The following is a 26422-nucleotide window of genomic DNA, read 5'->3' as shown; positions in this document are numbered from 1 at the left end:
TGCTGGTTCACTGAATCAGTACTGGGTGAATGTACAGATAATACCCCACACAAAGCCTGCCAGTGCAAATCCACAAATGGCACTAGTGGGAAGGGTCAGGATTTGAAAAAGGGAAAAGGAGCATAAAAGTACCATCTCTCTCTCTCTGCCCCTCCCCATTAGAGTTGAGACTGGGCATAATTGGACTGTGTTGTCACTTGACTTGAAGGCATGAATGCTGGCTGGAACTCTTCTGAGTCTGTAGCATGTAGCAGGAAAAGTCTCATGCATGCAGCAACCACAAAACCAAAGTCTTAAAACTGTACACCAACACTTTGCTTCCTATATTAAAAGCATTATTTAAGCACTACTTAACTTATCCGAGGTTGTCAAATTTCAAAATCATCTGCATTTAGGGATGGGAAAAATATGTCCAGTTTAATTCCCAATTTCCCCAATCTTAAATTCAGTTTGCTACTTTTTCATATTGGTTTGCATTAAGAATAATTTAAAAAGTTCTCATGAAAATTCACAAACACTTTAGTGTGCATTTCTCCATATTGTATGCAGCTTTGGCTGCATATATACAAATTTTCCAAGCCATTTCCCCTAATGCAATGCATTTCTGCATATTGTTTTCTCTAATCAGTGCACTTGGAAAAGTGCAAATTCTGAAGGAGAGCTGTGTTTTGGTTTGCATATTGGTTTTGGAAGCATAAATTAGGAAAGTTGTGAATGGAACCACCCCAATGGCACTTCAGACCAGGGCGTGACATGCTATTTTTTCCTTAGGTTAAGTTCAAATGCCATTTCCCTCTCCATGCAGTATCTTTTTATTTAATTCTTTAGCCATGGAATTGTAGCATTTGTGTCAATGCAAGTTATATATAGGACTCGATCACTGTGCTTGAGGAAGGACTTTTCTGGTGGCCTGACACTATTGGGACCTGACTCCAGTGACAGCCACTTCTGTTGCTATGCCAATGCTTGCGTCTTATGCATTTGGTGCAAAAGTGCTTGAGTTCCACTTGCAGAAGTGGGCCAGATGGTGCAAACATTATGTGGCATCCTCAAGGCCATCTAAAGGCCCAAAGGAGCCAACATCATTAGCAAAACCTAGTGCATTGCTAAGGGCTTTTTAAATGGCAAGTGATGCAAGTTCGTTAGCTCGGCTCCACATGCCAATGCAGGATTCTGGGTTAGCAGATATGGCACAAACAGCAGTTTGCACCACAGCAGTTAGTGGCTTTGTAGGAGCAGGGCATCCTGATTAGATTTCTCATTTTGCTTTTATTCATTCCAAACCCATAGGGCAATTTGGTAATGAGGCATGGCATTTGGCTGCATTTCCAGCCAGCCAGCTTTCTGCACCGTTTTGCTTATGTGGACTTACAACTCTAAGAGAACTCACTAAAGAATATTTAATAATGAGTTTCTTAGCACAGACAGAGTGGGCTGATCAGCATTAGCTCCTGAAGGCCACATGGTGGAGTCGACGTTTGTAGAATGAGTGACACAATTTTGAACAGCGAGTGATAGTTAACAAAGCACTCCTCCATTTTCTCTTGTTAAATAAAAATAAATGTGCAGTGATACATGTCTTCTTCCCATGCACCCACCCATTCCCCCCTCCTAACTTGTGGGAGTGCTACTTCCTGGCACGAACATCAAGGAAGAACTGGGGCATTCCACAGCATGCACTGCATTCCTCTAAGATCAGCAAGAAATACCTTGATTCTATGTTTGTTTTCTTCTCTTTTACACAAATCTCAGTAAGGCCAGAGGGAGAAAGCACCAGTCTGTGCATAGTTGCATGTATGGATTCATTTTAATATACACACTGTATAAATGGTGCTTTGCCTAACAGAAGTCTTCACTATAAATAGCTGAATGGGCAAGAAATTAAATGAAAAAGAAATGGCTGAGATTGGGGAGTCTTCATCACACATGAAGCTATTTTAAAAAGTAGCCTTAAAAAGTAGCCTTTTAAGTAGTTTTAAACGTTATCAAACATTCCTCCACTGGCTATGTAAATCACTAGTTCTGGGCTGCATCAATAGGAGTATAGCATCTAGATCAAGGGAAGTAATAGTACCACTGTATTCTGCTCTGGTCAGACCTCACCTGGAGTACTGTGTCCAGTTCTGGGCACCACAGTTCAAGAAGGATACTGACAAGCTGGAACGTGTCCAGAGGAGGGCAACCAAAATGGTCAAAGGCCTGGAAACGATGCCTTATGAGGAACGGCTTAGGAAGCTGGGTATGTTTAGCATGGAGAAGAGAAGCTTAAGGGGTGATATGATAGCCATGTTCAAATATATAAAAGGATGTCATATAGAGGAGGGAGAAAGGTTGTTTTTTGCTGCTCCAGAGAAGTGGACATAGAGCAATGGATTCAAACTACAAGAAAGAAGATTCCACCTAAACATTAGGAAGAACTTCCTGACAGTAAGAGCTGTTTGACAGTGGAATTTGCTGCCAAGGAGTGTGGTGGAATCTCCTTCTTTGGAGGTCTTTAAGCAAAGGCTTGACGGCCATCTGTCAGGAATGCTTTGACGGTGTTTCCTGCTTGGCAGGGGGTTGGACTGGGTGGCCCTTGTGGTCTCTTCCAACTCTATGATTCTATTATTCTAGAGACACTAGTCTTATTTTCTAATATAGACCCGCATTCCTCATTCTGGAGGTGGGAAGAGAACCACGCCTGCATATGCAGCTGGATGTCTGCAAAGGGGCATTCACATACATATAGCTGTATGTGTGTTGGAACTCCATGCAATTGGGAACCTTGCACAGTTGATTGAGAGAAGTCCCTAAATTGTTTGCCAGATTTTTGGAGGATTACCAGCACCCATATGAGCCTGCCAGAGTCTTCAGTCCTGCTCTCTGGTCTGGCAGTAAGATCCACCAAACTGGTAGTTAGTCACCAGAGACAAGAACTTTTCACTTATGGCTCTATATGTTCCAAACCATCTCTTTCGAAACACACATGACACCTGCATTAGCCTTTAAACATGAATATATTTCTGTTTCAAACTGGGGTTTTTTTTGCCTAAATGCTACATGCTGGACGTTTTAGCTGCTGCTGTTTTAGTGTGAGGCGGGGTTGTTTATTTTGAACTGTACTTAATTGTTTTATCCTGGTGTCAATAAGCTACCTCTGGAGAGCTATGTCCTGAAAAGGGGGGTGGGTTTCAAATCCATTAATTAATCACGTAATATACACAAAAATAAATACCGGGATTTTAAAAAATCAGGCAATTACTTGCATACTCAATCCCAAAAATAGCTGGAATGCTATTAACAAACTAGGCACCACTAGTGTCCTAGTCCCACCATCAACCCTACCACTGAAATCATTATGACTTACATCCCAACATACATACATAGGATCAGGGCTGCATATCACAGCGTTGCACAGTACAAACATAACATTTGGAGGACACTACTGCACTTTATTTTCTTTTTACATACATATAAATATATTTGAATATGAGGCCAGTATCTATATTACATAGCAAGATAAAAACCTTTTTTTCTACCTAGTTGATTCTGATCACATTGGGGTGTTTTTTGCACTCACAGTAGTCAGTCTGATATCTGCATACGCATGAGCAGTGCATATATGTCAACCAGGGCTGGCCCTATGGCCAGGCTGGGTGGCGCAGGGCGCCAGGGCACCGGGCCGCCAGGGGGGCGCCACACAGCTGCACCTGCAGCAGCCGCGCTGCACACTGCGCCCGCCAGCCCGCCACACTGGGAAACGGGGCAGGGGGGGCGCGCCGGAGGGATCCGTCGCACCACGGCGCCAGATATACTTAAGATGGCCCTGATGTCAACCAAAAAACCCCAGATCTCAGCAGCAGCAATTTCTCCTATCCCATTTTACACATATATTCAGAACACTGAAACTGGTGGTGATAGCAGAGATGCATCACACACACACACACACACACACACACACACACACCAATATTTCTGTGAGTACAGATACCCCAAGAGCTATTGTGAATGTCAAGAATGCCCTGCATAATTTTGGGGCATCCTTTCGATATCGTTCAGTTCTGCTCAGTGTGGATTTGTGATTCTGAAAATGCCTACCCTATTGCCAGCTGATGTCTGATCAATAAAAGGTATCGCCTATTTTGTATCTCATTGCAGAAATAGCCAGCACAACACCCAACTTCTACTTGCTATTGTCATAATAATTTGCACATTCTCTCCACAACTGGGCTCTCATGAGTTACTGAATTAGAGCAAACCACTATCACTGTCTGCTGACGGAAAAGTCAAAATATATTTCTGGGTAAGTAAGGAACAGATTTCAATTTCAAGCTTCCAAGGGCTTAACATAAAAAAGCATTTTTTAAAAAATATAGAAATACAGGGCATAGGAAGAGAACATTGATAGAGTCCTTTAAAAACAAAAGAAAGAAGGAACAGCAGGAAGACTGAATCATTTATATAGCTGGAGAAAAAGATCTTATTCATTTCACACAAATTGCTCATTCAGATAAGCATGTGCTAGAGCTGACTTTGTGACACCAAACATAGTATTTGCAATGGATAGAAAACAGACATGCTCGAACTATTTAGGAGAAGGGGAAATGCTGGCATTTTCAATACCAAGCAGCATGGTTTCAAAATAATTCAATAAAATTTATTTTTCTTGCTTTTGTTGCAATTGTCTTTGTTGGAGGAGTTGCTGAAAAACAATGCTACTACTGATTTTCCTATTTCCAGTCAAGCATGGAATGGAACAGCACAGGAGACAGATAGGCATATATGATTTATTTTTCTTTAAGGAAAAAAAGCTGTATGTCTTAAGCAAAAGAATACTGAGCTAGCATGAAAAGTATTCTTAAATGCTTGAAAAATCTATCAGAACATGAAGAACAACTTTTTCTCCTTTCTACCAAGGGAAAAGGAAATTGACCCAATCCAGCAGTCTTAATCAGTGTACAATAATGATGATGCAAATTAGGAAAAAATGTTAGACATTGCTGCAGTTCCATAAAACGTTGCCACAGTTCCATAAAAGAAACAATATAACACGTCTTCCATAAGTGCATAAAGATATCAGGGGAATCTGATGAAGATCAGCAGGACAGTTCTGCCTATCCATTTCTGCATATGTGGACAATCACAGGGGTGATGCAGTCTGTCCTCCCAGATTGGCTATCCAAACCTTAATTAAGAGGCAGATGCATGTGCATTTTGCAAACAGATGCCCCAAAGGTTTTCGTTAAAGTCATCTTTAATATTCAATATTAAGTGACAGAAAGCAACATTAAAGATATATTAGGCTATCAGGGGTGGGGTGTGGGGATAAAACCAGGAAAAAATAGTATTTAAAGAAAGTGGGGGGCATCTTTAAGGATGCTTCGGGTTGGCATATTGCGGGTAGAGGAGAGATTTAGTCCTCAGATTAGGTGGCGGAAGAATGAAATCTTAATTAGAAAAGGTACCTTGCTTTCACCAGTCAGCAAATCTACACCATAAAATAATTTGGAGAGGTGGCTTACAAACTGCAGATAAGCAGAAATATTCAAAGTCATTGAATGGTCTAACACCATGCAAGGTGATGCAAAAAATAATAATAGTGAAGAGCAGCTATCAAGACAGTCTCCGGAAAAGCTCCATGTGTAATCACAGTTTGCTTAAGGGTGAACCTCATTAACAGTGTCTCTGATTAGGCTGTCGGGACTCTCCCAGCAGGAATCTTTCAAAAGTGCTGCTGCAGGAACAGAGTTTAATGTTTCACTTTTGGAACTAACAGATGAAACAGGGGTGCTGAAATTAAAATGGATTTTGCTTGCTTCAAAAAATAGATGACCCATATGGTGCTGGCTGAAGCCAAAATGCCATGGCTTAATCAACTAGTAACTAGGGATGGGCAGATCTGATGATTTTGGTTTCTCTCAGCATCTCATTGCTATAAACTCAAAGAAAAAAGGCAGCCGGTTCCTGGAGGGGTCCTCTAGCCAGCTTAAAGGAGCCCAAACAAGCCAGCACCTGGCATGCCAGTGGTAGACCCTGGGGTCTCAAATTTCAGCGGTGCCTTGTGCAATGCCAAAGTTTGGCACCCCCCTGCTCTTGCCATCCTTTCTACGTCACAGTTGTGGTGCCCCCTGCAGTACCCCAAAGGCTCTGCACCCAGCGCAACCAAAACTGGCCACGTTCTCCTAAATCTGCCAGTGGGCATGCTGTGATGTGAAAACCTGGGCTTATGGTTTGTTTCTCTTGAAACAAATCATGGGCAGAAGCCAAGCGATGATTACCACTCATGCTTTGAGTGCAGCAAACCACGATCCTGGATCCACATGTTAAGCACACGCCAGACTCTGACATGTCCCCCCCCCACAAGGAACAGTCAGGACTGGGGGAGCAGCAGCTCATGCTCACTAAACCATAGCACATTTAGTTTAACATTGCAGGCAAACCAGCTCCAAGTGTCAGATGCGTCAATTTTGTGTCATCACACCCAAGAAGAAGAAACCTAAAACAAACTCTAATTTCAGCTTCCAGGGCATTTGTTGTAGCCTGCAAAACAGATATTAGCTGTATGATATTGCCGCTTTGCCCATCCTTTGGAATATTATTTTCATGCTGCTGGGTAAAAGTTTTGCTGCCGTAATTTCTCCTGGTCTTTTGTACAATAGTCACCAAACAGCAGGGGAGAATGGTTGTTCTTCTGCAATATTTTCCTTCATTTTATTTAGGCATCAGCTACACAGCAAACAGATATTAATATGTGCAGAGCTGCTGAATAAATGTATGTACTTATGGGGTGTTCCCAGGGTGTGTGGGGATGGAATGAAAATGAAAGGCCTGCATCAATCGTCTCTCCCAGTTCTTCAGTTCTAATAATGAACTCCTAGAGCTTAAGGGCTCTCAAATCCTTCCTGCCTTTTCCTGCTGCAGTTAAAGGAGCCCTGTTGCCCAGTGTGATGTCTGTACCACTATCAGTGGCTTCTCAGAGAGTCCAGGCAAAGTCTCAGTGGTCCTGGCTGAGCTTCAAAGATGTGGGGAAATTAATTGGATGGAATGAAAGTTACAGGAGAAAAGGGGTGGGGTGGGACTTTGCATGAAAAGACTTCCGACAAAAGAGTTTAATAAAATCTCTAATCCAAAAAGCTACAATACAGATGCCCAGCAGCACGCTTGATATTATATCTGAACCAATAATGGTTATGTGCATTTGGGGGTTGTTGTTCTCCCAGACTGAGTACATCACTGTAAGGTGCCACTGTGCAACATGTACGTGAATTTATTTTAACATAATTTATTAATCCTGCTTTTATTTTGTTGCATCAAGTAGACATGAATATCAATATTTGCCTTGTTATTCATTCCCCTGTTATGCAAGAGCTTAGCTAATAAATACACAAACTTGTATATTCCCAACAGATATTCGATTCTCAGCATCCATTTGCATTGTTCTCCATTTAAGCTTTTGTTGAAAGATGAGCCAGATATTTGTCATGACGTGGAATTCATAACTTCAGAAAACACTGTATCCAAATGGCACGGCTCTAAATGGCACGGCTGTTCTTCTGAGGTGACTGGCTGCTGGTCCAGATAACTTCAATATTTTTCAGGTCTTCTCTCTTATCTATCATAGGTCCCCCAACACTGAGGACCTTGAAAAGAATGATGAGGGGGATCAGAGCCCTCCTGGTCAAGTTCCTGGTCAGACCCCTCCACTGAAGCTCTCCCTCTGGATTTCTAACATGTGCCTCTATAAAAATTCAATACATTATTGTGATGCTCACTCAAAAACACTCCAATCATAAAAGCAATGGTGCAAGAAGGGTGTCAGAAGTAGATGTCTGAGACAGCAGTTCCTGTGGTATGAATACTCATCCCCCTATCTGTCTTTGGTAAGCAAGTGTTACAGGCTTTGATTGCACTTTGAAATCTTCTTCACCAGATATACTGGAGCAAACAACATGTAGAAACCCAGGGCCGGCTCTAAGCCAAGCCCAGGTGATGCAGGGGCGCCAGGGGGGCGCCGCACGGCTGCGCCTGCTGCAGCGGGGCTACGCGCTGCGCCCGCATGCCCACCACGGTGAGAAACGAGGCGGGGGTCCGGAGCGATCATCGCACCACGGCGCCCGGGCGCCCGATATGTTTAAGACAGCCCTGTAGAAACCTTTAAGAAAAAACACCTTCCACTCACTAGAAAGACATACATCATTGAAAGCCACCTTCTCCCCACTACGGTGCGCAGAAATGTTGACAAGCACCTTCTCCACATCATGCAATCAATTAGTAAGTAACTTCCCATTTATTTTGCACACACACATTTATGGGAACGGTTTGTAGAAACAGGAACCACTGCAGCTCAGCTGATGAGGCCAGAACTAAATGCTTCTTCAACAGGTTCAAGCAAGACCCACACATAAAACACGTTTCCCCTAAAATGCCTGAATTCCTCTCACCTCTGCATCAACACAGCATTACTCCTCCAGGTATGCTTGAGGGAATCAGCAAAATTTACTGTTCATGTTTTGCTTAAAGTGACTGCTGAAATCCCCCTTCCCCGTCCATTATCACTGTATAATCTGTGCAATTCATCAGCTCAATGGCCACATCAGGAATGAAAGGGGGAAGAGTCCATTAGTAACCAGAGCACGGATGTTATACAAGGCAGAAGGTTTATGATCTGCACAACCTGAAATAAATGCTTCTTCTTTTTCCCTGGGGACCTAGGTTAACACTGAGTAGCTTAAGTTAATTCGCTTACGGTTTTATTAATACACATCCCTTCCGGCTTGTCAGGAGGATGAGGGAGACATAAAATAAAATACTTCCCTCTCCTAGATCCATAGTTATCCCACATCTTCTGCATACCAACAGTTTCTAATGTGCTATTCCTCTCAGTGATTTGGGGACCACTTTCAAGAGTGTGTCTTTGTCCTAGGTCAAGTTGTCTCTTTACACACAGCTTATAGCTAGGCTTAAGTTAAATTGCATTGAATCAAAAGATAAGTTCTCGCCTGTTTTATAAACACGGTCAGAATCTCAGTACATCACATCTGGAAAAGCAATCTGAACTGCCTATGTTGCAAAAGCAGATCGGGAACAACTTTAAGCATAGCAGCGAAAGCTAAGTGGCTGATGATGAAAGAAGAGTTCGGTTGCAAGATCAAACAAATGAGCAGAAATCAAAGTGATCTGCTCTTGCAAGAGCTCACCTGCAAGATTAAATAAACTGATTTATTGTCCATTGATCTCTTAGCAGACCCAGCTGCAATTTTATTATTTGTTTATCTATTATTTGCTTATTTTCTCTTTACTGACCTTTCACTAATATGGTTGCATCACTTTCCATTGGGGAAGCTGTATCCCCATGGCAGAGCATCTGCTTTCCCTGCAGAAGGTCCCAGGTTCAATCCCCAGCACCTCCAGGTAGGAATGGGACACACCCCTTTCTGAAATCCTGGAGAACCACTGCCAGTCACTGTATACACAATACTTAGTTGAATAGACCAATGGTCAGCAGAAGACAGCTTCCAATGCAATCCTATGCAATCCTACAATCCATGCAATCCTACAATCCATCCAATATTTGCAATCCATCCGTTCCATGCAATCCTACAATCCATCACAAATCATCTCAGCTCTTTTGCAAGACACAATTAGAAACGTTGCCCAAATCTAAATTTGTGCAAAAATGGACACCAGACAGGACCTTTGCCCCGATCAGAATCCCACATCTCTTCTGCGAGTTCCAACTTTTGCTCCAGTGCCACATTTTGATGGGGTGGGCCTGCCCTGCTAGCCCTAAGCACCACAGCCTATAATAAATGACAAGAAAAGGAAGTATGGTCTAGTCACTTTTCTGCTGTCTCTTAAAAGTGATCAACTTTTACTATTCACTTTCCTTTGATTTGATTGTACAGTGGTGCTGCAGACGGAGCTGTGCGGGGACTATAATGAGGCTGCTTTCATGTTGTGCTATTGACACTGCCCTAACACCTAAAAATACAAATTAAATAACAAAAAGCTGCTGCTGTGATGTTTGGTCAGGGAGCAGGGGCGTATGCCCCGCCCCCGGGTGCACGTCATGTTTGCCGCTCCGGGTGCCTGAGCGGCTTCCTATGCCGCTGTCAGGAAGGACCTACTCCCTGCATTTCAGGCTTTTTTCCCACCTGGCCTATGAAGCTGAGGCCCTGACTGACTCCAGTTACAAAAGTTGAGGCTGCTGAACAGACTCTTGGGTTGGGTGTTTTTTTTGGGGGGGGGGTGTTGTTCAGTTGCAACTATTTCAGATGATCTTGTGATTTATGTGGAATTTGTTCAGTTTGCTTCTGTCTTTTCCCATGTTTTATTTATTGTTTATGACCACTTTTGTTATGCTGTAGTTATGTAATTTTCTCAGGTTGTAAGCTGCCCTGAGCGTGGTTTGAACTGTTTAAAGGCAGCATACAAATAAAATTATGTACCGTATGCATGCATGTATTTTGCCTAATGTCATTCAAGAAATAAGTAAAAATCCTAGCTATCAAATTCCAGATCATTTTTAGCAACCCTGGGTTCCTTTTGGAGGAAATGTGAGAAATAATAATAAATTAACAACAAACCAACCAAAGGAGATTGTGAGTAATATTACCCTAAACATGCTTAAAAGACAGAGGAGGAGCATGTCAGTTCACATACACTAGTTCAAGCCCTACAAGCATTCAGAGGAATGTCTGAAATAGTCTATGCATGCTCATACTATCAGGAACCCCTTAATAGGAAGTTCCTCCAGTCACATTGATATCATATTGATGCAGTATCTAATCTCACCTCAGTTGGAGCAAGACTACAGATACTGAGAGAAAAAAGAATGCTTGTTACCATGGCACTGGGGGGGGACCCTAAGACATATCCTAGATGAATCCAAGAGCATTTTGAATTTGGGCAAATTTGTCTGCAATTTCTGATCATGCGAATTTGATGGACATGATTTCTATTTGTATGTAACAACAGAGTGAAGTGAAAAGGGCAAATTCCCTTGTCCAAGGAGCATTCAATACAAAACAAGTTTGTAATTATGGAATTTAGAAGATGGTGATTGAATTAGCAAAACTTTTCCCCCTGCCCTCCAGTGGTCAGTGGACATCTTTCAAGAGTGATAAACGCAAGTATTGACAACAACAACAATAAGCAATAATAATACAACAGCAGAGCAAAACTCCAATTCATAAAGACTCACAAGAGGTAATATTTTGAAAATTAACCATTTTTTAAAAGCCTGGAAAAACAGGAAAACCCATTTTTTAAAAACATGGAAAAACAGAAAAACTCTGGCACTGGAATGAAAGCAAAGAAGGCACCAGGTGAGCATCTCTGGGGTGGGCATTTCATAGGCAAGGATCCAGATTTTTCCTCTCTGGTTAGACCATTTCTTAAGGTGGGAGAAAGTGGGAAAACTTCAATGAATGGTTTTGTGGGCAGGAGGGTATAGTTTACCTTACAAACAAAGTGCCATATGGAAGCTTAAAGTCAAGTATCAGCACGCTGAACTGAACTCAGAAGAGAACAGGGAAGACAATAAAGTTGTTTCGAAACTGGGGTAGGTTAATAAAATTCCAACTCTTGGTTCCTGTTAGCAGTCTGAAAGTTACATTTTGAACTATTTGGAGCTTCAAGTCTGTCTTCAAAGGTAGCCCCACAAATGCCAGCCTGGGAATTAACCACCAGAGCATGGATAACAGAGGTGAGGCTATCTATCATGGCAGAAATGAATTTACTGTATAGCAAGTGATCTAGAGAGTTATATTTGGTAGACAGGCAATGATGGGATAGGGACCAGTGACTGGGCATGATAGGTACATAAATAGCTGCAACCTTTGCTTGATGGAGAAAGGGCCTATAAAATGGCTTGGCTCTGGACTAGGGTTTGCCACTATGGAGCCCAGAGACAGCTGAGCTCCATATCTAAGACGAACGTGCAAGTATCAGAACAAAAGAAAACCCAACAAAGGTCCATTAATGCCTTAATTAATACAAAGAGGAGCTGGAAGCCATTCAGAAAGTGGAAACAAGCCCAGAAAAAGGTCAAGGAAAGACCAAGAAGGAAATCTAAAAGAATAAATGGAGCTTAAGGAAAATAAATCTCCAGCTTCAGTTGTTTAGAATTTGGCTATGACTAAAGCAGCAATCAGGATCAAGGCTGTTTAAATGGAAAATAAATGGATTTGTTGCTTTAAGGGGGCATGGCTCATTCCTGGAGGAATAATGGCAGTTATAAAAAGAACTATGGTTTCAGTTCTCTCACATTAGGTCTCCTTGTGCCATCTTCTCAAGAGAGGAAATGGGTTACTTTGTATTTTCAGATCAATGTTACTAGAAGGTGAAGGACAGAGCAGTCACACTCAAACTAGCTACAATATGACACATTATTAAGACTGCCACCACAAAATTGCCCAGCCTTTTATACATGCTGGATTAAATTAGATATTTCTGCTCCAAAAGTAAAGTAAAGTAAAGTAAAGGATGCTTTATTTAATGTTGCTAAAAAGGTTCAGATTCAATTGACATCCCAAAGTGTGAGGTTTTGTTGCAAAAGCGCTTACGCACACGCTATTGATTGGTGCAATCCTCTGTGCAAGAGAATTTGTCACATCAATAGCAACTGAAAAATACTCAGGAGCTGTAATATGGTTTAAATGAGCAGTTACCACATCAATATAAAGAGCATTTTCAGCATCAGGCAGTAGAAACCCTTTTGCAAGCTGGTATTTGTTTTAAGATAAGAGATGACAACCATTTTACAAGGGAGTTTTTTAAAAGCAACGGCAAGAAAAATCTCAAAATGACTGAAAAACTGTCTTAAAACTGACAGCAAAATTAACAGTGAAACCAGAATGGAAATACAGTATATACATGCATATATATGCATAAACATGTGTATGATACACACACATTTGAACCACAGTTTTCATGCACTTGCTTCTGCACTTTTGTTCACTGCCCTAGAATCTTCTTCCGAAGGGCAGTTAAGAAATATTTAAAATATGTAAGTAAATACATTCTGAAGGAAATCAGCCCTGAGTGCTTACTGGAAGGACAGATCCTGAAGCTGAGGCTCCAATACTTTGGCGACCTCATGAGAAAAGAAGACTCCCTGGAAAAGACCCTGATGTTGGGAAAGATGGAGGGCACAAGGAGAAGGGGACGACAGAGGACGAGATGGTTGGACAATGTTCTCGAAGCTACCAACATGAGTCTGACCAAACTGCGGAAGGCAGTGGAAGACAGGAATGCCTGGCGTGCTATGGTCCATGGGGTCACGAAGAGTCGGACACGACTAAACGACTAAACAACAACAACAACAAAGTAAATACATTTTAATAGACAGAATACTGTGCAATTATTAGTTTATAGACATAACCACAAGGGTATGATGTAGAGAGATTAGGATGAGAAACAGGGAGCAATCCAAATTTCATGAGTGAGTGGAATTCCGTTATTGCGCTTCCCACATTAGAACACAATGCTCTGCCCATAGAGGTGCCCCCACAGTTTTGCCTTTCCCTGAGATAATTGTACTGTTGATTTTGCCATTCAGACTCTGCAAGAGGAAAATGAATGCATGCAGAGGTAAGTTTTGAAGAAACTGAAGAGAAATTTCACAGTATCCAGATATCTTTAGGATAACTGCTTATTTTATGATGACTAATAGGCAATTACTATGGTAATTCTGCAATACAACATGTGTGAGGTATCGGAATGAGAAATTATAGGTAACTATTCCAGACCCATTTCTATGGTAACAAAAAGGAATTGTCATTAAATAGCAGTTATGCTGTGGCTGTACCTGGTAATTATAGGGTTTTTAAAAAACACCTAGAAACATAAATAAACCAATACATTTATTCGTAGGTTTATGATTGTTTACTTATATACACTTTTAGGTGCTATATAAATAATAATGATACTATATAGCACTTGCAATGACAAATGCCTAATTAGGAAAAATAAGCCCCATGAAGAGCTTTGTTTTGTCAACCTGAGATAGATATTCCCCGTTACAACTTGAAGAAACTTATAAATTGCACATGCATGAAATGAAACTAAAACTAAGAATTGGGTCTAACAGAGAAAGAGGCAGTGCTTTTATAGCAAAACTATCAAATCTGCCCTTACCACATGATAGTGAGTGTTGATCACATGAGAATGAATGTGTCTGGGATTGAATTAGAAACACAAAACAGCACCTCCTCCACCACCCCACCCACCCTCAGTGTTGTGGGGCTCCCAAATTCCCACATTCAGCAGGAAAGTCTGAAGGGGTTTCTTAATACATTTGGATTAATGAGTTGCGAAGGTGGAATGCCGCCTCATGGGATTCTGCTATCTGAACTGACTGCTTCAGCCTGCTTCATGGCTGGGCCGGCCCTGACTGGGAGCTCACATTAAGACAGAGTTCTCAGTTTTGGGAAGATCCTAAGAATGTTCTGCCAGATATGCTCACAAGTCCCCTCCAGATTGCCACACTAAACATGGAAAAGTCACGAGGTCAGGGGTGAGTAGGGTCACCATATTTCCAAAAGTAAAAAACCAGGACACCCCAAAAGTTGTTGTTGAGCTTTTTTAAGGAAACCCCCTGGACATCAACTCTGGCTTTGGAATTCTGGTAATGTCCAGGAAAATCTGGACATATGGCAGCCCTAGGGAGGAGCCCAGCAAGTATGGGAAAATGGCATACCAGTGCTTTTATTCTAGGGGGGAAAGGTGCTGGAACTGTGTACCCTTGAGGACCCCCTGAAAAAAGCACTGCCCAGGGTGTGTGTGGCAAAATGCCTGCCCCCTTGCCCCCTATACACATTTGCCTTCATGTTTTCAGTCTGAATCCCTGAAGAGGACTGGGGTGTCATACAGAACCTTTAATGTGCTACTTAGGCTGCACCCATGTACCTGGAAGCAAGCCACATTGAATTCAAGGGAGCTTACCTTTGAGTAGAAATGTGTAGGATTATACTGTAAATGTGGAAAAAAGTTTCCATGTGAGAGTGAATTCTTCTTCAAGCCAAAGGAAGATGGCGGTGGGAAACCACTGTTGCAATGCTAACATGTTATGTTCATCTGGTGGTGCATTGAAACAACACTCCTGAATGCTTTGGTAATAGTAGGTGTAACACTGGGTATGGACCAGCCAGGACAGGGGCTCTTGCCTTGAGGCAGCGTTCAGCCCTCAAATGTTTCGTCTCAATACTGAAATCTGTTTTCAGCATCAGGGCCAGTCAATTAGTAGGTGAAACAATAAAGAACAGGGAGCTTGGTTTGGAGCTAGCAATGGTTTGTGGCAAGGCGCATGTAGATACAATGCTAGCTTTAAAGGAAAGGTAGAGGGGAGTTGGAGGGGAATAATGAAATATATAAACCAATGTGTTTTAATATTTTGTTGGAAGCCGCCTAGAGTGGTTGGGGAAACGCAGCCATATGGGTGGGGTATAAATAAATAAATAAATAAATACCATAATAATAATTATCATGTTTCATTCACCTAATCATGATCTTTATTCATTTTTGTTAAAAAACCTATCTCATCCTAAATTCCAAGGCAGGTTATACAGATATGAATGCCATAAATTTTACAATAATATCCTAGAGGGTCTGATAAATCAACCAACAATCAGACCAGATTAAAAAACCAAATGCTGTGGATGGTTTCAGAAGACTGCGTCACATGAAAGTTAGGGGAAATAGGACAATAGAGTAGGCGGGTCCTCACATTTCCCCATGTTATTCCATTTGAAAGTAGAAATAATACTGAATCCTCTTTCAGGTATCACAGGCACTATATTTTGCAAATAAAAAAAATAAAAATGCACCCAGCTCCATTCAACGGAGGTGGAAACAGAGAAAGAGTGGCACTTCACGGCATTCCTCTCCTAAAGTAGGTGGGTGTAACTGAATTTGTTAACGCTGGCTCCCCATCGCTTCCCCCAACTAATTGGGCACATTGCGAACTTCCTAAGAATAAGTCTAGCAAATGACTGCCTGGAGCATCCCCCTAGCAGGGCATTCTCTCATCAGCATTCACTATCTTCACCAGAGTGCAAAGGAGGGGAAAAGCACATTCTCCCAGGAGCATGTGAAGAGGAGATAAAAGGGGGAATAGTGACTCAGAAAGAAAGGAAAGGCTCTCAACTCCACAGAAGGTTTTCTTTTTGCCATCTTTCTTGCAGATTCCTCACCTAAGGAGTGTGCTACTTCCACATATAAACAACAAGGTTGTGATTCCTTGTTATCTCTCCCTAGCAGGTCTTAGTATAATTTCATTTCGATGCCAGCTGGGAAGGAGAAAGTTGGGGCTTTTTGTTTTTTTGCACTGAGTGATGATTTCAGGTTGGACAGCATCCACTGGGGACACTATTATTCTCCCTTTGTGAGATGGCCTTCAGAGGAACAAATCTCTAAGTAACCATTGCATGCTAGTGTATGCTCTTGGGGTTGAAAGATTTATTTACCAGCTTATCTCCCATGCATGGCTGCAATGGTTTTTGTTTTCTTTTGTTACCTTGGGAAAAGCTAGTTTTTTTCTACCTGACAAAAATGTACTATTCTGAGGTTAATAACATTAATTGGTAGGATCCGAAATTGCACAAGTAGAAGGCCACTCATGTAATGAATATTTTCTGTTGCTTTTACTTCACTAAAGTCCCTTGCACTCTCAGAAAAGCCTACTTGGTGTGTGGTGTCATTGTGGGAGACAGTTCTACAAAAAAAGCACTTCCTGCTTGCACAACTTTGGATCCAACCCAATTTGTTCTGTTTCAAAATTTAGAGAGGAGTAGCAGCCATGTTAGCCTCTTGCAGCTTAGAATCTTAGCAGCTTAGTAACAAAATTAACAAATTTAGGAAGGCATATACTTTCAGAAACTTCCATTTTATGAAGTTTGCAAACTGCATAACAAATTTGTAAGGCTTTAAGTTGCCACCAGACTTACTTTGTTTTAAAATGGTGGCAGGTGCAGCTTTATATACAGTTTTAAACGGTAATTGCATTAAATTCAGAACATTTTAGGGTTATGCAACACAAAATTCAATAAATGCAGGGGAAGGAATCACCATGCCCAAATGCTATTGGTGTAAGTCATCCTGTCCTATTATTAAAAGCCTCTCTTTGGGCTTTGCATGGCCTCATTATTAGTAGGATACTAGGAATACTAATGGGCAATTATATTGCTCTTTTTCTAAAGCCAGTTCAGAATGCATTTTGAGGAACATTGATCTGTTGATGGGTGTTCCTCAATATACATTGGGTGTGAGGGGGATGAAATGAGTTGGGGTGAAAAACAAGAGTGACTCCAGAGGAAAAAGGCAGTTTGGGGGTGTAACGCCAATTCTTCGGGGGGGGGGGGGATATATATATATATCCATTAAATATGAATATATAATAACTGAAAGCTAAGGGATATGAATAGGGGAAAATGATACCCCTCCACGATACCTTCCTATCTGTTGGAGTCAATCCAAAAGTGTTGAACATCAAGCAGAGCTGAAAAGCAAAACATTTTGGATTCTAGAGGGACTGAACTGATGTGCTGAGATAATGATAATATGTACTTGTTTCCACATCCTCATAATGCATACCTACACATTTGTGAATGACTAGATCACTATGAAGATCCCATCCATCTCACATCTTCCAATGAGATGAAGGTGATCAGGAATGGAAAAGCAGTGGGGGAGGGGTCACCTAACCATGTTGCTCATCACCAGGGGTGCCAACTTAAATAAAATATTGGGGGGGGAGCAGGTAAGAGTTGCCCCGCAAAATCAATCACATGATGTGGCACATGCACACCATTTGAATAGCAATGCCCATCAACTTTGTGGGTGGGGGGGGGGAGCTCAAATATTTTATTTGGGGAACTCACCACCACTTCCCTGCTTCAAATTGACTTCCCGACTCCGAGGCTTTTTCTTCACTGCTGGATAAGAGCTGGGAAGTAGCATTCCCAATTCTAAAATGCTTATCGGGTTATTGTTACAGACATTTGTATGCAATGTTCTGTTTGGGCTTCCTATGGGAAGCGCTGAAGTGAAATAGGAAGGTGCTTATAAAAGTCAGACAGCTCTCTATCACCACTGACCCTTAACACTGTGCTAGTATAGAGAGAGCACAGCAGAAAGACCTTTCCCTACCAGCACAGTCGCTGCAAAGATTTCAGGTTTGAGATGTGACAGGTCTGCATGTTATAATTAGCATGTATACTTTACTTGCCCAACGTTTGTCACTGTCACAGCAAATAAGTGAAAGCAATAATGAAAGGGTGTGGGATAGAGAACAGCAGCTGCTACCTGCTAGCTCCCGATTCATAGACTACAAAGCTTTCAGAGGGAGTGTAGGCATCTTTCGCTGCCGCCTTGTCACTGCATTTCAAGGGTGCTTCAGCAGAGATCTGCCACTATTAAAAAACATATTCCCTTCCATGCCATCTTGGGGTCTCTCATCTCGGCAAGGTGAGAATGACAAATTGGAACTAATCTAAGCTGAAGATGGCACAATTACAGCCGTCTCGCCTGCAGGAACAGATTTCACTCGTTCAGCTACACAGTGACAAGTTTAGAGCAAGCTTGGGATAAAGGAAAGTTCAGCACAGGCCTCAGGATGTGCAGCTTTTAAATCAAGAGTACTGTGTTGCCTTTCCTTGGCCTGTCTATTGTTGCCGTAGGTATTGGAATATATCCAGAAGGTGTTAATGGTAAACTGCTGGGAAAGACAGAAAGAAATCTCCGAAATCCAAAAAAAGGATCTTGCTCAGAAGTTGCCAGGCATTAATGATTATGGAATCGTATTTATCTGAATGTTTCGCTGGGAGAATGTCCAAAGATTTCATTTGGTCCACATTGTTACGCAAATGAACCTGATTCTCACTTTCAGGAAGAGTACAGTATGTATACCAAAATGCATTTATCCTTTGGTTTCACACTCTGCAGAATCTTGTGAAATATTTATTGGCTCAAAAAATCACCCCCTGAAGCATAAAGGTAAAGGGACCCCTGACCATTAGGTCCAGTCGTGACCGACTCTGGGGTTGCGCGCTCATCTGAAGCATATTTTAGGTTAAAACGTATAGAGAAGATAAAATGAGTATAAAAATGTATGCTTTAGGAAAGTTTGTAGGAAACAGTGTATTTTGTGAGGGGAAATAAATGTTTAAAAGATTTTTGTGCTTTTCAGAAAAGTTGAACATGGATGCAAGAACAAGACGGAACTATGTTGACTGGGTAACAAAATCACAAGCTTTCTGCTGCATCCTCTTGAACAACAAAGTGTCTGGGCATCAACCAGTTCTAGATACTACTAGTATTGTCTAAGCTCCTGTGGATTTCACTTTGTGCCATTTGATCAAAAGATACAGACAAGTAATAGGTGTTTAGGAAGTGGGATAATTAGTTTGCATTGGGAAATATATCTGGGACCTCCTAGTAAGGGGAGGGTTATAAATAAAGCAGCAGCAGCAGCAGCAGCAGCAGCAGCAGCAACAACAACAACAACAACTCCTTAGCATGATATGAAGTGCTCAAACAAATATATTCAGGGTCAAGAGCACAGGATGCATAGAGCCAGCATACTGCTTCTATCTAAGACCTGGCAAACTATATGTAGTATATAGTGGCACTGTGCCACTGCATAGTGGTGGCACTGTGGGTTAAACCACAGAGTCTAGGGCTTGCTGATCAGAAGGTTGGCGGTTCGAATCCCTGCAACGGGGTGAGCTCCCGTTGCTCGGTCCCAGCTCCTACCCACCTAGCAGTTCAAAAGCACATCAAAGTGCAAGTAGATAAATAGGGACCGCTCTGGCGGGAAGGTAAACGCCGTTTCCGTGCGCTGCTCTGGTTCGCCAGAAGCAGCTTTGTCATGCTGGCCACATGACCTGGAAGCTGACTGCGGACAAACGCTGGCTCCCTCGGCCTATAGAGCGAGATGAGCGCCGCAACCCAGTGTCGGACACGACTGGACCTGATGGTCAGGGGCCCCTTTACCTTTACCTTTATGCCACTGCATAGTGGCAACATAGGGAAATTATTCTGGCCAACAATAAATGACATTGATTAATGCTGACCACGCCAGACTAACATTTAAAGGATATGTTATACATCCCATAAGTGCTAGAAAGAAGGTACTAAGTACCTTGTCACAGGCAGCTAGTGGTGTGGTATGTAATTCAGTTTAGGCAGGGTACTTCTCTCAGCAAAATTAACTTAAATCCAGAAACACTGACTTAATTAATTGGTGGATCACACTGAAACTACATTTTACTGGAGTACCAGAACTCAGATTTCAAATGGGACTGATAAAAGGTCATTCAGTAAACTTCAGCAAATGAAACCTTTGCTGTGAATTATTCAATAGCCATCAAGTATTCACATTATCAAGATTTTAATATCCTCCTTCCAATAATAGGCAGCATTCTGCTTACTATATTCATTTTTAAGTTATTAGTTACATTAGGCATTTTTGTAAATGGTGTGGTGAAATGCAAGCAAATCTAATGCTTTCCCATCCACCTCATTAGCAGTCCTTTTACTTCAGAATAGCTAAATTTCCTGCATCTGATGAAAAGGCTAAAATTATAATGTGCTATCAGTCCAGCAATTAAGGAATGAAATATAATTTTCTTTTTGTAATAATACCTAGCTTCTCAAGGGACACTGAAAATGATGGGCCAGATGTGTCTAAGAAATATTGGGCACCTCAGTTGTAGTCACCATAAATTATCATAACCCTGCTCACACAAAAAAAGAAAATCAATGAAGGGTGGAGGAATGCATGCAGGTTACAAAAGTTGCTTCTCTGTAATTATTACAGTTATTGCTACAACATAACCTTACCCCTACTGTCAGGGAGTTGTTGTGGCTACTCCCTAGTAAAGACGCTCCAGTCCATGGTGTCTTTAAAGGTTTTATTGTGCATACTATTTACAGTGCAGAGATAGCGGAAAACATGACCTCCTATTGACTCTCAGAATCTGGCAATGGTGCCTGTCTGCTTTGGGCCCAGCATAATAACCCGGGCACTCCGAAACGCCGCCCCCTAGCCCTGTGTTTGGGTGCGCGCCTCAATTCTGGTGCGGGAAGGAGTGGTGCCCCTTCTTCCCCTTGCTGGCTGGGGCAGTGCCTGGGCTTTGACGCCTCCCTGAGCCCAGGGCCGTCTTGAGCAGATCACGCGCCCTGGTGCTGAGGGGCGGAGATCGCTCCGCCGTCTGCCCCGCCCTCGCAGGGCGCAATTGGTTTTCGCACGGCTTCGCCGCGCGGCGCCCTCCTTGCCAGGCCAGCACCCAGCTTACCAGCCCCCCCCCGGTGCACTGCGCCACCGGGGGGCTATGTAGAGCCGGCCCTGCCTGAGCCATCCCTCCTCCACTTGTTGGTCAGAGTGGTGCAGGGGCTCTGATGCCTCACTGAGCCCTTCCTCCACTGTCTGTTCCCCAGAGCATTGCCAGGGCTTCCCGCTGACCCTTTCTCCTGACCCGGTGCTAGTGCTGTCACTGGGCGAAATGCTGGTCAGGATGATGGGGGGGAGGCTACCTGTAGGGAGTCCCCCTGACACCTACCTCAAATTTCTACTACAGAGGCAAAACAATTCTTGAATCATGGGGCCTTCTCAGCAGCATCCAAGCATTTACAACAGAACTTGTGTGCTTCACAGATAGAAAATCTGACCTATAGCACCAATTTCTGAGCATTAATCTCTCCTTCCCCACAGAAGGCCTCATGATACTTCAAAATGGAAGCCTGGATGATGCTTCACATGAATGCTTCCATACTGAAAGCTTCTCCCTGAATTGTTTGATTTCAAAATGCAGGGAGGCTTACAAAATTATTCTTCCACCCTGGATTCTTAAGTGGTGTGGTCCCAGGACATACCGTGTGCTTTTGTTAAACACCTGATTTGGCCTGAGAGTTACTGAGAAGGGTAAGAGCAATTTCAGGTATGACAAATGGAGCAAAAGTAACACATGATAATATTACTACTTTCCTCAGAGCATCCAGAGCTGTAAAAGTAAAGTATTAATTGGGAGGAACGCACTCAGTTATTGTTTAGTAACTCCAAAAGAGGAAGGAAAACTACAGTTAAATTGTGTAAAGGTTGGTTGGTGGGGATATATTTTTATTTAGTTTTTGGCAAAATGAAACACGGCTGAACAAAGTATAGTGAAATTTGACTCCTGCACTCAAGAAAGTATGCAGTATTATAAACAACCTTTTCATCATCAATCTATTATTCTGAATAAAGTTGAACTGATGGTACCTCGTGCCGCCATTTTAACCTCTCACCCCTATTTTCAGGCAACATACAATATTTGCTTTAATTACAATGCACATTATAGGCAAACTTTCACAGTTTTGGAATGAAAACTCATACCTGTAATTGCCAAGATAAACTCCATCTGGATTAAGCATCGGCGCAATCTTGAAGACCAAATGATCACGCAACACTTTGGCAATTGGATGTGGACTCACAAGAAAATCAATGATACCTGGGAGAAACAGGGAAAAGAATATTAATTCCCCATTATTATAAATCAGAAATTCAAAATATGTTATACAAAATATATTTAATTCTGGCATGTGGCTGACTAGATTTCACAAAAGCTTTCCATTACCCACACACTAATTTAATAAGAACATAGATTCCGCATATCACAATGTTAATATGAAGTAATGAAAGAAATGAGTAGACTTTGGTTTGATTGTACATTTGTAGAAATGGTGATTAGCACTGCTTCAGTTCCTATCCCCTTCCTATGTACAGTTTACACACCATCCTTCTCATTCAACCCAAAGTTAAATGTCTCAAGACAAGTTTTCCTATCTAGACTAGAAAAATAAAAAACACATTCCAAGTGACATAATTTGTCATAATTCCAAATAATGACATATTTACATGGAAATTGTTGCATCATAATAAAACTAAAATTCTAAAATTAAAACAGAATACCCAGGATGCTGCTCTGAATGGACAACAGATAATTTATCTGTTCATGTATGAATGTATATCCCATCCATCATATGGTCACACCACAGCTTATAAGACATCAAAATGAATCCAATGAAAAGATATCAAAATACATTAAAAATAAAATGCAATTAAACATTTCAGCAGTACACATTCAGTATGCACATATCTGACAACAATCCAGGTCTCTTCCACATGCTGTATGCATGAGTCAACAAGGGTGCTTTTGGGTCACTGCCTCTCTTAAAACTTTGTACTGAAGTTGGTACAGAAGAGATATGTTTCTTGAATCGAATAAATTTAAGTTACTTGGGAGTTACTTAGGCATTACTTAGCTCAAAATACTCTTTTGCAGCCTATACAATCCTGCCCAATAATGAAGGCAATTGAAGTCTTGTCAAAGTCTAGATACTGTCGATACTCAAAATATTCATCTTAATGTCGTTTGACATGGCTAACTTGATATTACAGTCTGTTATCTAGCATGTATATTATGCTTTTTTGATGTTTTGATGTTTTATTATGCTTTTATAAGGAAAGAAAGAAATAAGGAAAGAAATAAGGAAAGAAAGAAATGAATAAGAAAAGCAGAAAGCTGACAATCAGAGGAGATAAATGTGAGGGATTCCCCGTTTCCCAACCCTCATTGCTTTAACAACAGAGGCTCTCCCGGTGCTTCTATACAAACGGAAGTAAACCTCCAGCGTCCAAATTGGACTTGTCTCCAGGGTACCTCAGGGCTCTGCGTTCGAAACCTATTGCCACCAGTGGGGTCTCCCTCCCATGGATCCCTACTGCTACAATTTGCCTCTCCCTTAGGCAACAATGTGGCTCCCTTGGTTTCACTAACCAGCCCTTTGTATGACAGGAGAAAAAGCAAACAGTTTCCTCTTCCACAGGAAAGCTTTGTTCTCGCCTCTTAGTCACACCTCTGAAGTTACTGAGACACTGCCCGAGTCCACGAATGTTTAGGCACATTTAACTTTATTATTTAACTTGAAAACATGGATTTTTCTGGTTCTTAAAAGTGCATATCTTCTTTTCATATAATACAGACTTGTTAATACATCTCCTGCATCTTGATAATAACGGTTATAACCTTTCTTCCCATCCACCCAAACCTAACCTCCTGCTCCCTCTCTAACCCTCCACTCCCCAACTGCCTTTCAAGGGTTGTTCCCCCTCCATTTAGAACGCCATCTAGCTCCGCCTCCCAGGGAACACCTGCCTATCATGGGAGTGATAGGTTAACCCATGATGAACCGGAATCATCATCAGGCACTATTCCTCCACAGTCTCCAAGAAGGTAGGAGAGCTGTGCAAACACAAGCCATACCTCCCACTGCTGAATTCTTCAGCTCTCAAGAAGGTTTTCTTGCTTTCCTACCAACTAAACAGAAGGGAACTTCTTTACAAATAGGATCTGAGATAATTTGAGTTCCTTTGTGTTTGCTAGGGGACTCTAGGTTATCATGCCTTGAGATTCAGTGCTGGGAGGAGCTATTGATCCATTGGGCATATAGCTATAGTTGGTAAGATAACTCATGAGCTCAGGGTGGTGCGGTGGGATGGCTGCCTACACAGGACCTCCTGTGAAAGCCCCAGTCTAGGGCATCTGCAAGGCAGCAAGTTGTGTTTCACTATAGTAAATTCTTCAACAGGTATTCTATATTCCAATTTTATACTGCAAGGCTCTGGCCACTTTGTATGGGGCCCTGAATATAGTTACACTAGAATACCTATGAATTACATCCACGCAATTAGTATCATATCTAGTTTGGTCCTAAATGAGAATGTGGAATTTCAACATAACTCATTAAAGGCACAGAAGTTTTCTAATCAAGAGCAAATGCAGTCTCGTGTCTCTAATACTGAACTTGAACCAGGGAAACTAAATGTTCTTTCTGCCATGTATCTCACAAAGTGAGTAGATTTGTGTCTATCACAATCTCTCATCCTAACTTACCACAGAGGTTTTATGCAATGATAAAATCAGATAACCCCATGTAAGCTGCCCTGGGCTATTTAGAGGGAAAGTGGGGTGAAAATGTGGCAAATTACTCTATATATTGCAAGGGCTACTCTGTGAAGCTGAACGCTTGTACTGTACTCAATTGTCACCTACCCAATATATCTGTCATTTAATTTCTGTAACAGGTTGGATTAAAGCAAATTGGAAATGAGAATCAAACCTGATCAGCATAACTTCTCTAATGTGATGTTACACTTTGGAATAATCTCTCCTGGGAAGTAAAGAAAGGCATGTGAATAGTTTAAAATAGGAGAGGATAAAGATATCTGGAATACAAAAGAAATATAACTTCTCACTGTACCTCCAAAATGGGTTGGCATAGACTAATTGGATGCCTTGGTAAGCCTTCTCTCTCTCTCTCTCTCTCTTTTATAATACAGTCAACATTTGGTGTTAAACTAATATGCACTGCATGAAAGGACATTAAAAATCCATTTGGCAGAACTGAGGCACATGGCGATGGGAAGGATTCAAAGCACTGCTCTCTCAAAACTGACCAATTTTGGCATAATGAGTGTTTGTTTTATACACAACAGATCTGAGTGGTTACAGTGGCAGAAATGGAGAAAACCATTTCAGTGCAAGTATTGTGGAGTAAACATGATGTTACAGATGCCTCACTTTCCTCAACAATACAAGTAGCCATAAAACATGCTGTTTCTGGGTTTCCAATTATTCTGCATTAAAACTGGGACCATATACATCTGCCTTATTTGAACTACATTTCGCAAATGTTTTTCCTATTATGTTTTCCTATTTTACTGAGAAGTTTTGAGACAAAAGAAATTGTTGAGAGGATGGGAAAATAGGCATACACACACACACACACACACACACACACACACACACCAACTTTAAGAAAAACAAAAACAAATATTATGACAGCCTTCAATGAAGATTGTATCTTAAAACCTTTATAGCAAAAGTCAAAGGCAAATCTCAGTTCTAAAGACAAGAAAGAAATGGTCTATTGATCATGACAAAGATGCAAATGAAACCTTCCTTATATGTATGTTAATACCCCACAAACAAATTATAGTGAGGACTCAGTCAGTATTATTATCTCAAAGCTTTTCTTTCAGATGAAGATGATAGCCTTCAGATCAAGAAGGTTTAAAATTAAAATAATATGCTTGTTGTATTAATTAATCAATGCAAACTAAAACTTACATCTTCTATAATCAGCAAGAGACATATCTTGTCTTTTGTTAAACCAAGGTGAAGAATCTGGCAGAAACCAGTCCATTTAATATAATTTACTTGAAGACAGACACTGTGATAGAACAGATGCCCTAATTTATTTGTTGGTCCTTCTATTAGAATAACAGTTTGCTGGTAAACAGAAAGACTAATGATGCCAGTCACCCTTGTTAGTGGCTAATAATTGCTTAATTTGTCCACTAATTGACCTATGGTACTGTTGAGGCATTGGACCATGTTGCAGT

The 26422-nt window shown here is 41.5% G+C and overlaps 1 protein-coding gene across 2 annotated transcripts in view; it reads right to left on the bottom strand.

The window, feature by feature from the left end:
- The window catches only part of BEND5 (BEN domain containing 5), a 733139-nt gene that overhangs the window by 140613 nt on the left and 566104 nt on the right, over positions 1 to 26422 (bottom strand). For both annotated transcript variants that reach the window (XM_088674073.1, XM_060276914.2), the window contains exon 8: positions 22352 to 22466. In XM_088674073.1, coding sequence (XP_088530199.1) covers positions 22352 to 22466 — 115 coding nt within the window. The remainder of the gene's footprint in view (positions 1 to 22351; positions 22467 to 26422) is intronic.

This window comes from Zootoca vivipara, chromosome 7 (assembly GCF_965207765.1).
Source record: "Zootoca vivipara chromosome 7, rZooViv2.hap1.1, whole genome shotgun sequence".
NCBI classification, from domain to species: Eukaryota; Metazoa; Chordata; class Lepidosauria; order Squamata; family Lacertidae; genus Zootoca; species Zootoca vivipara.
The sequence above is the reverse complement of the archived record's forward strand: the minus strand, read 5'-3'. Positions and strand labels throughout refer to the sequence as shown.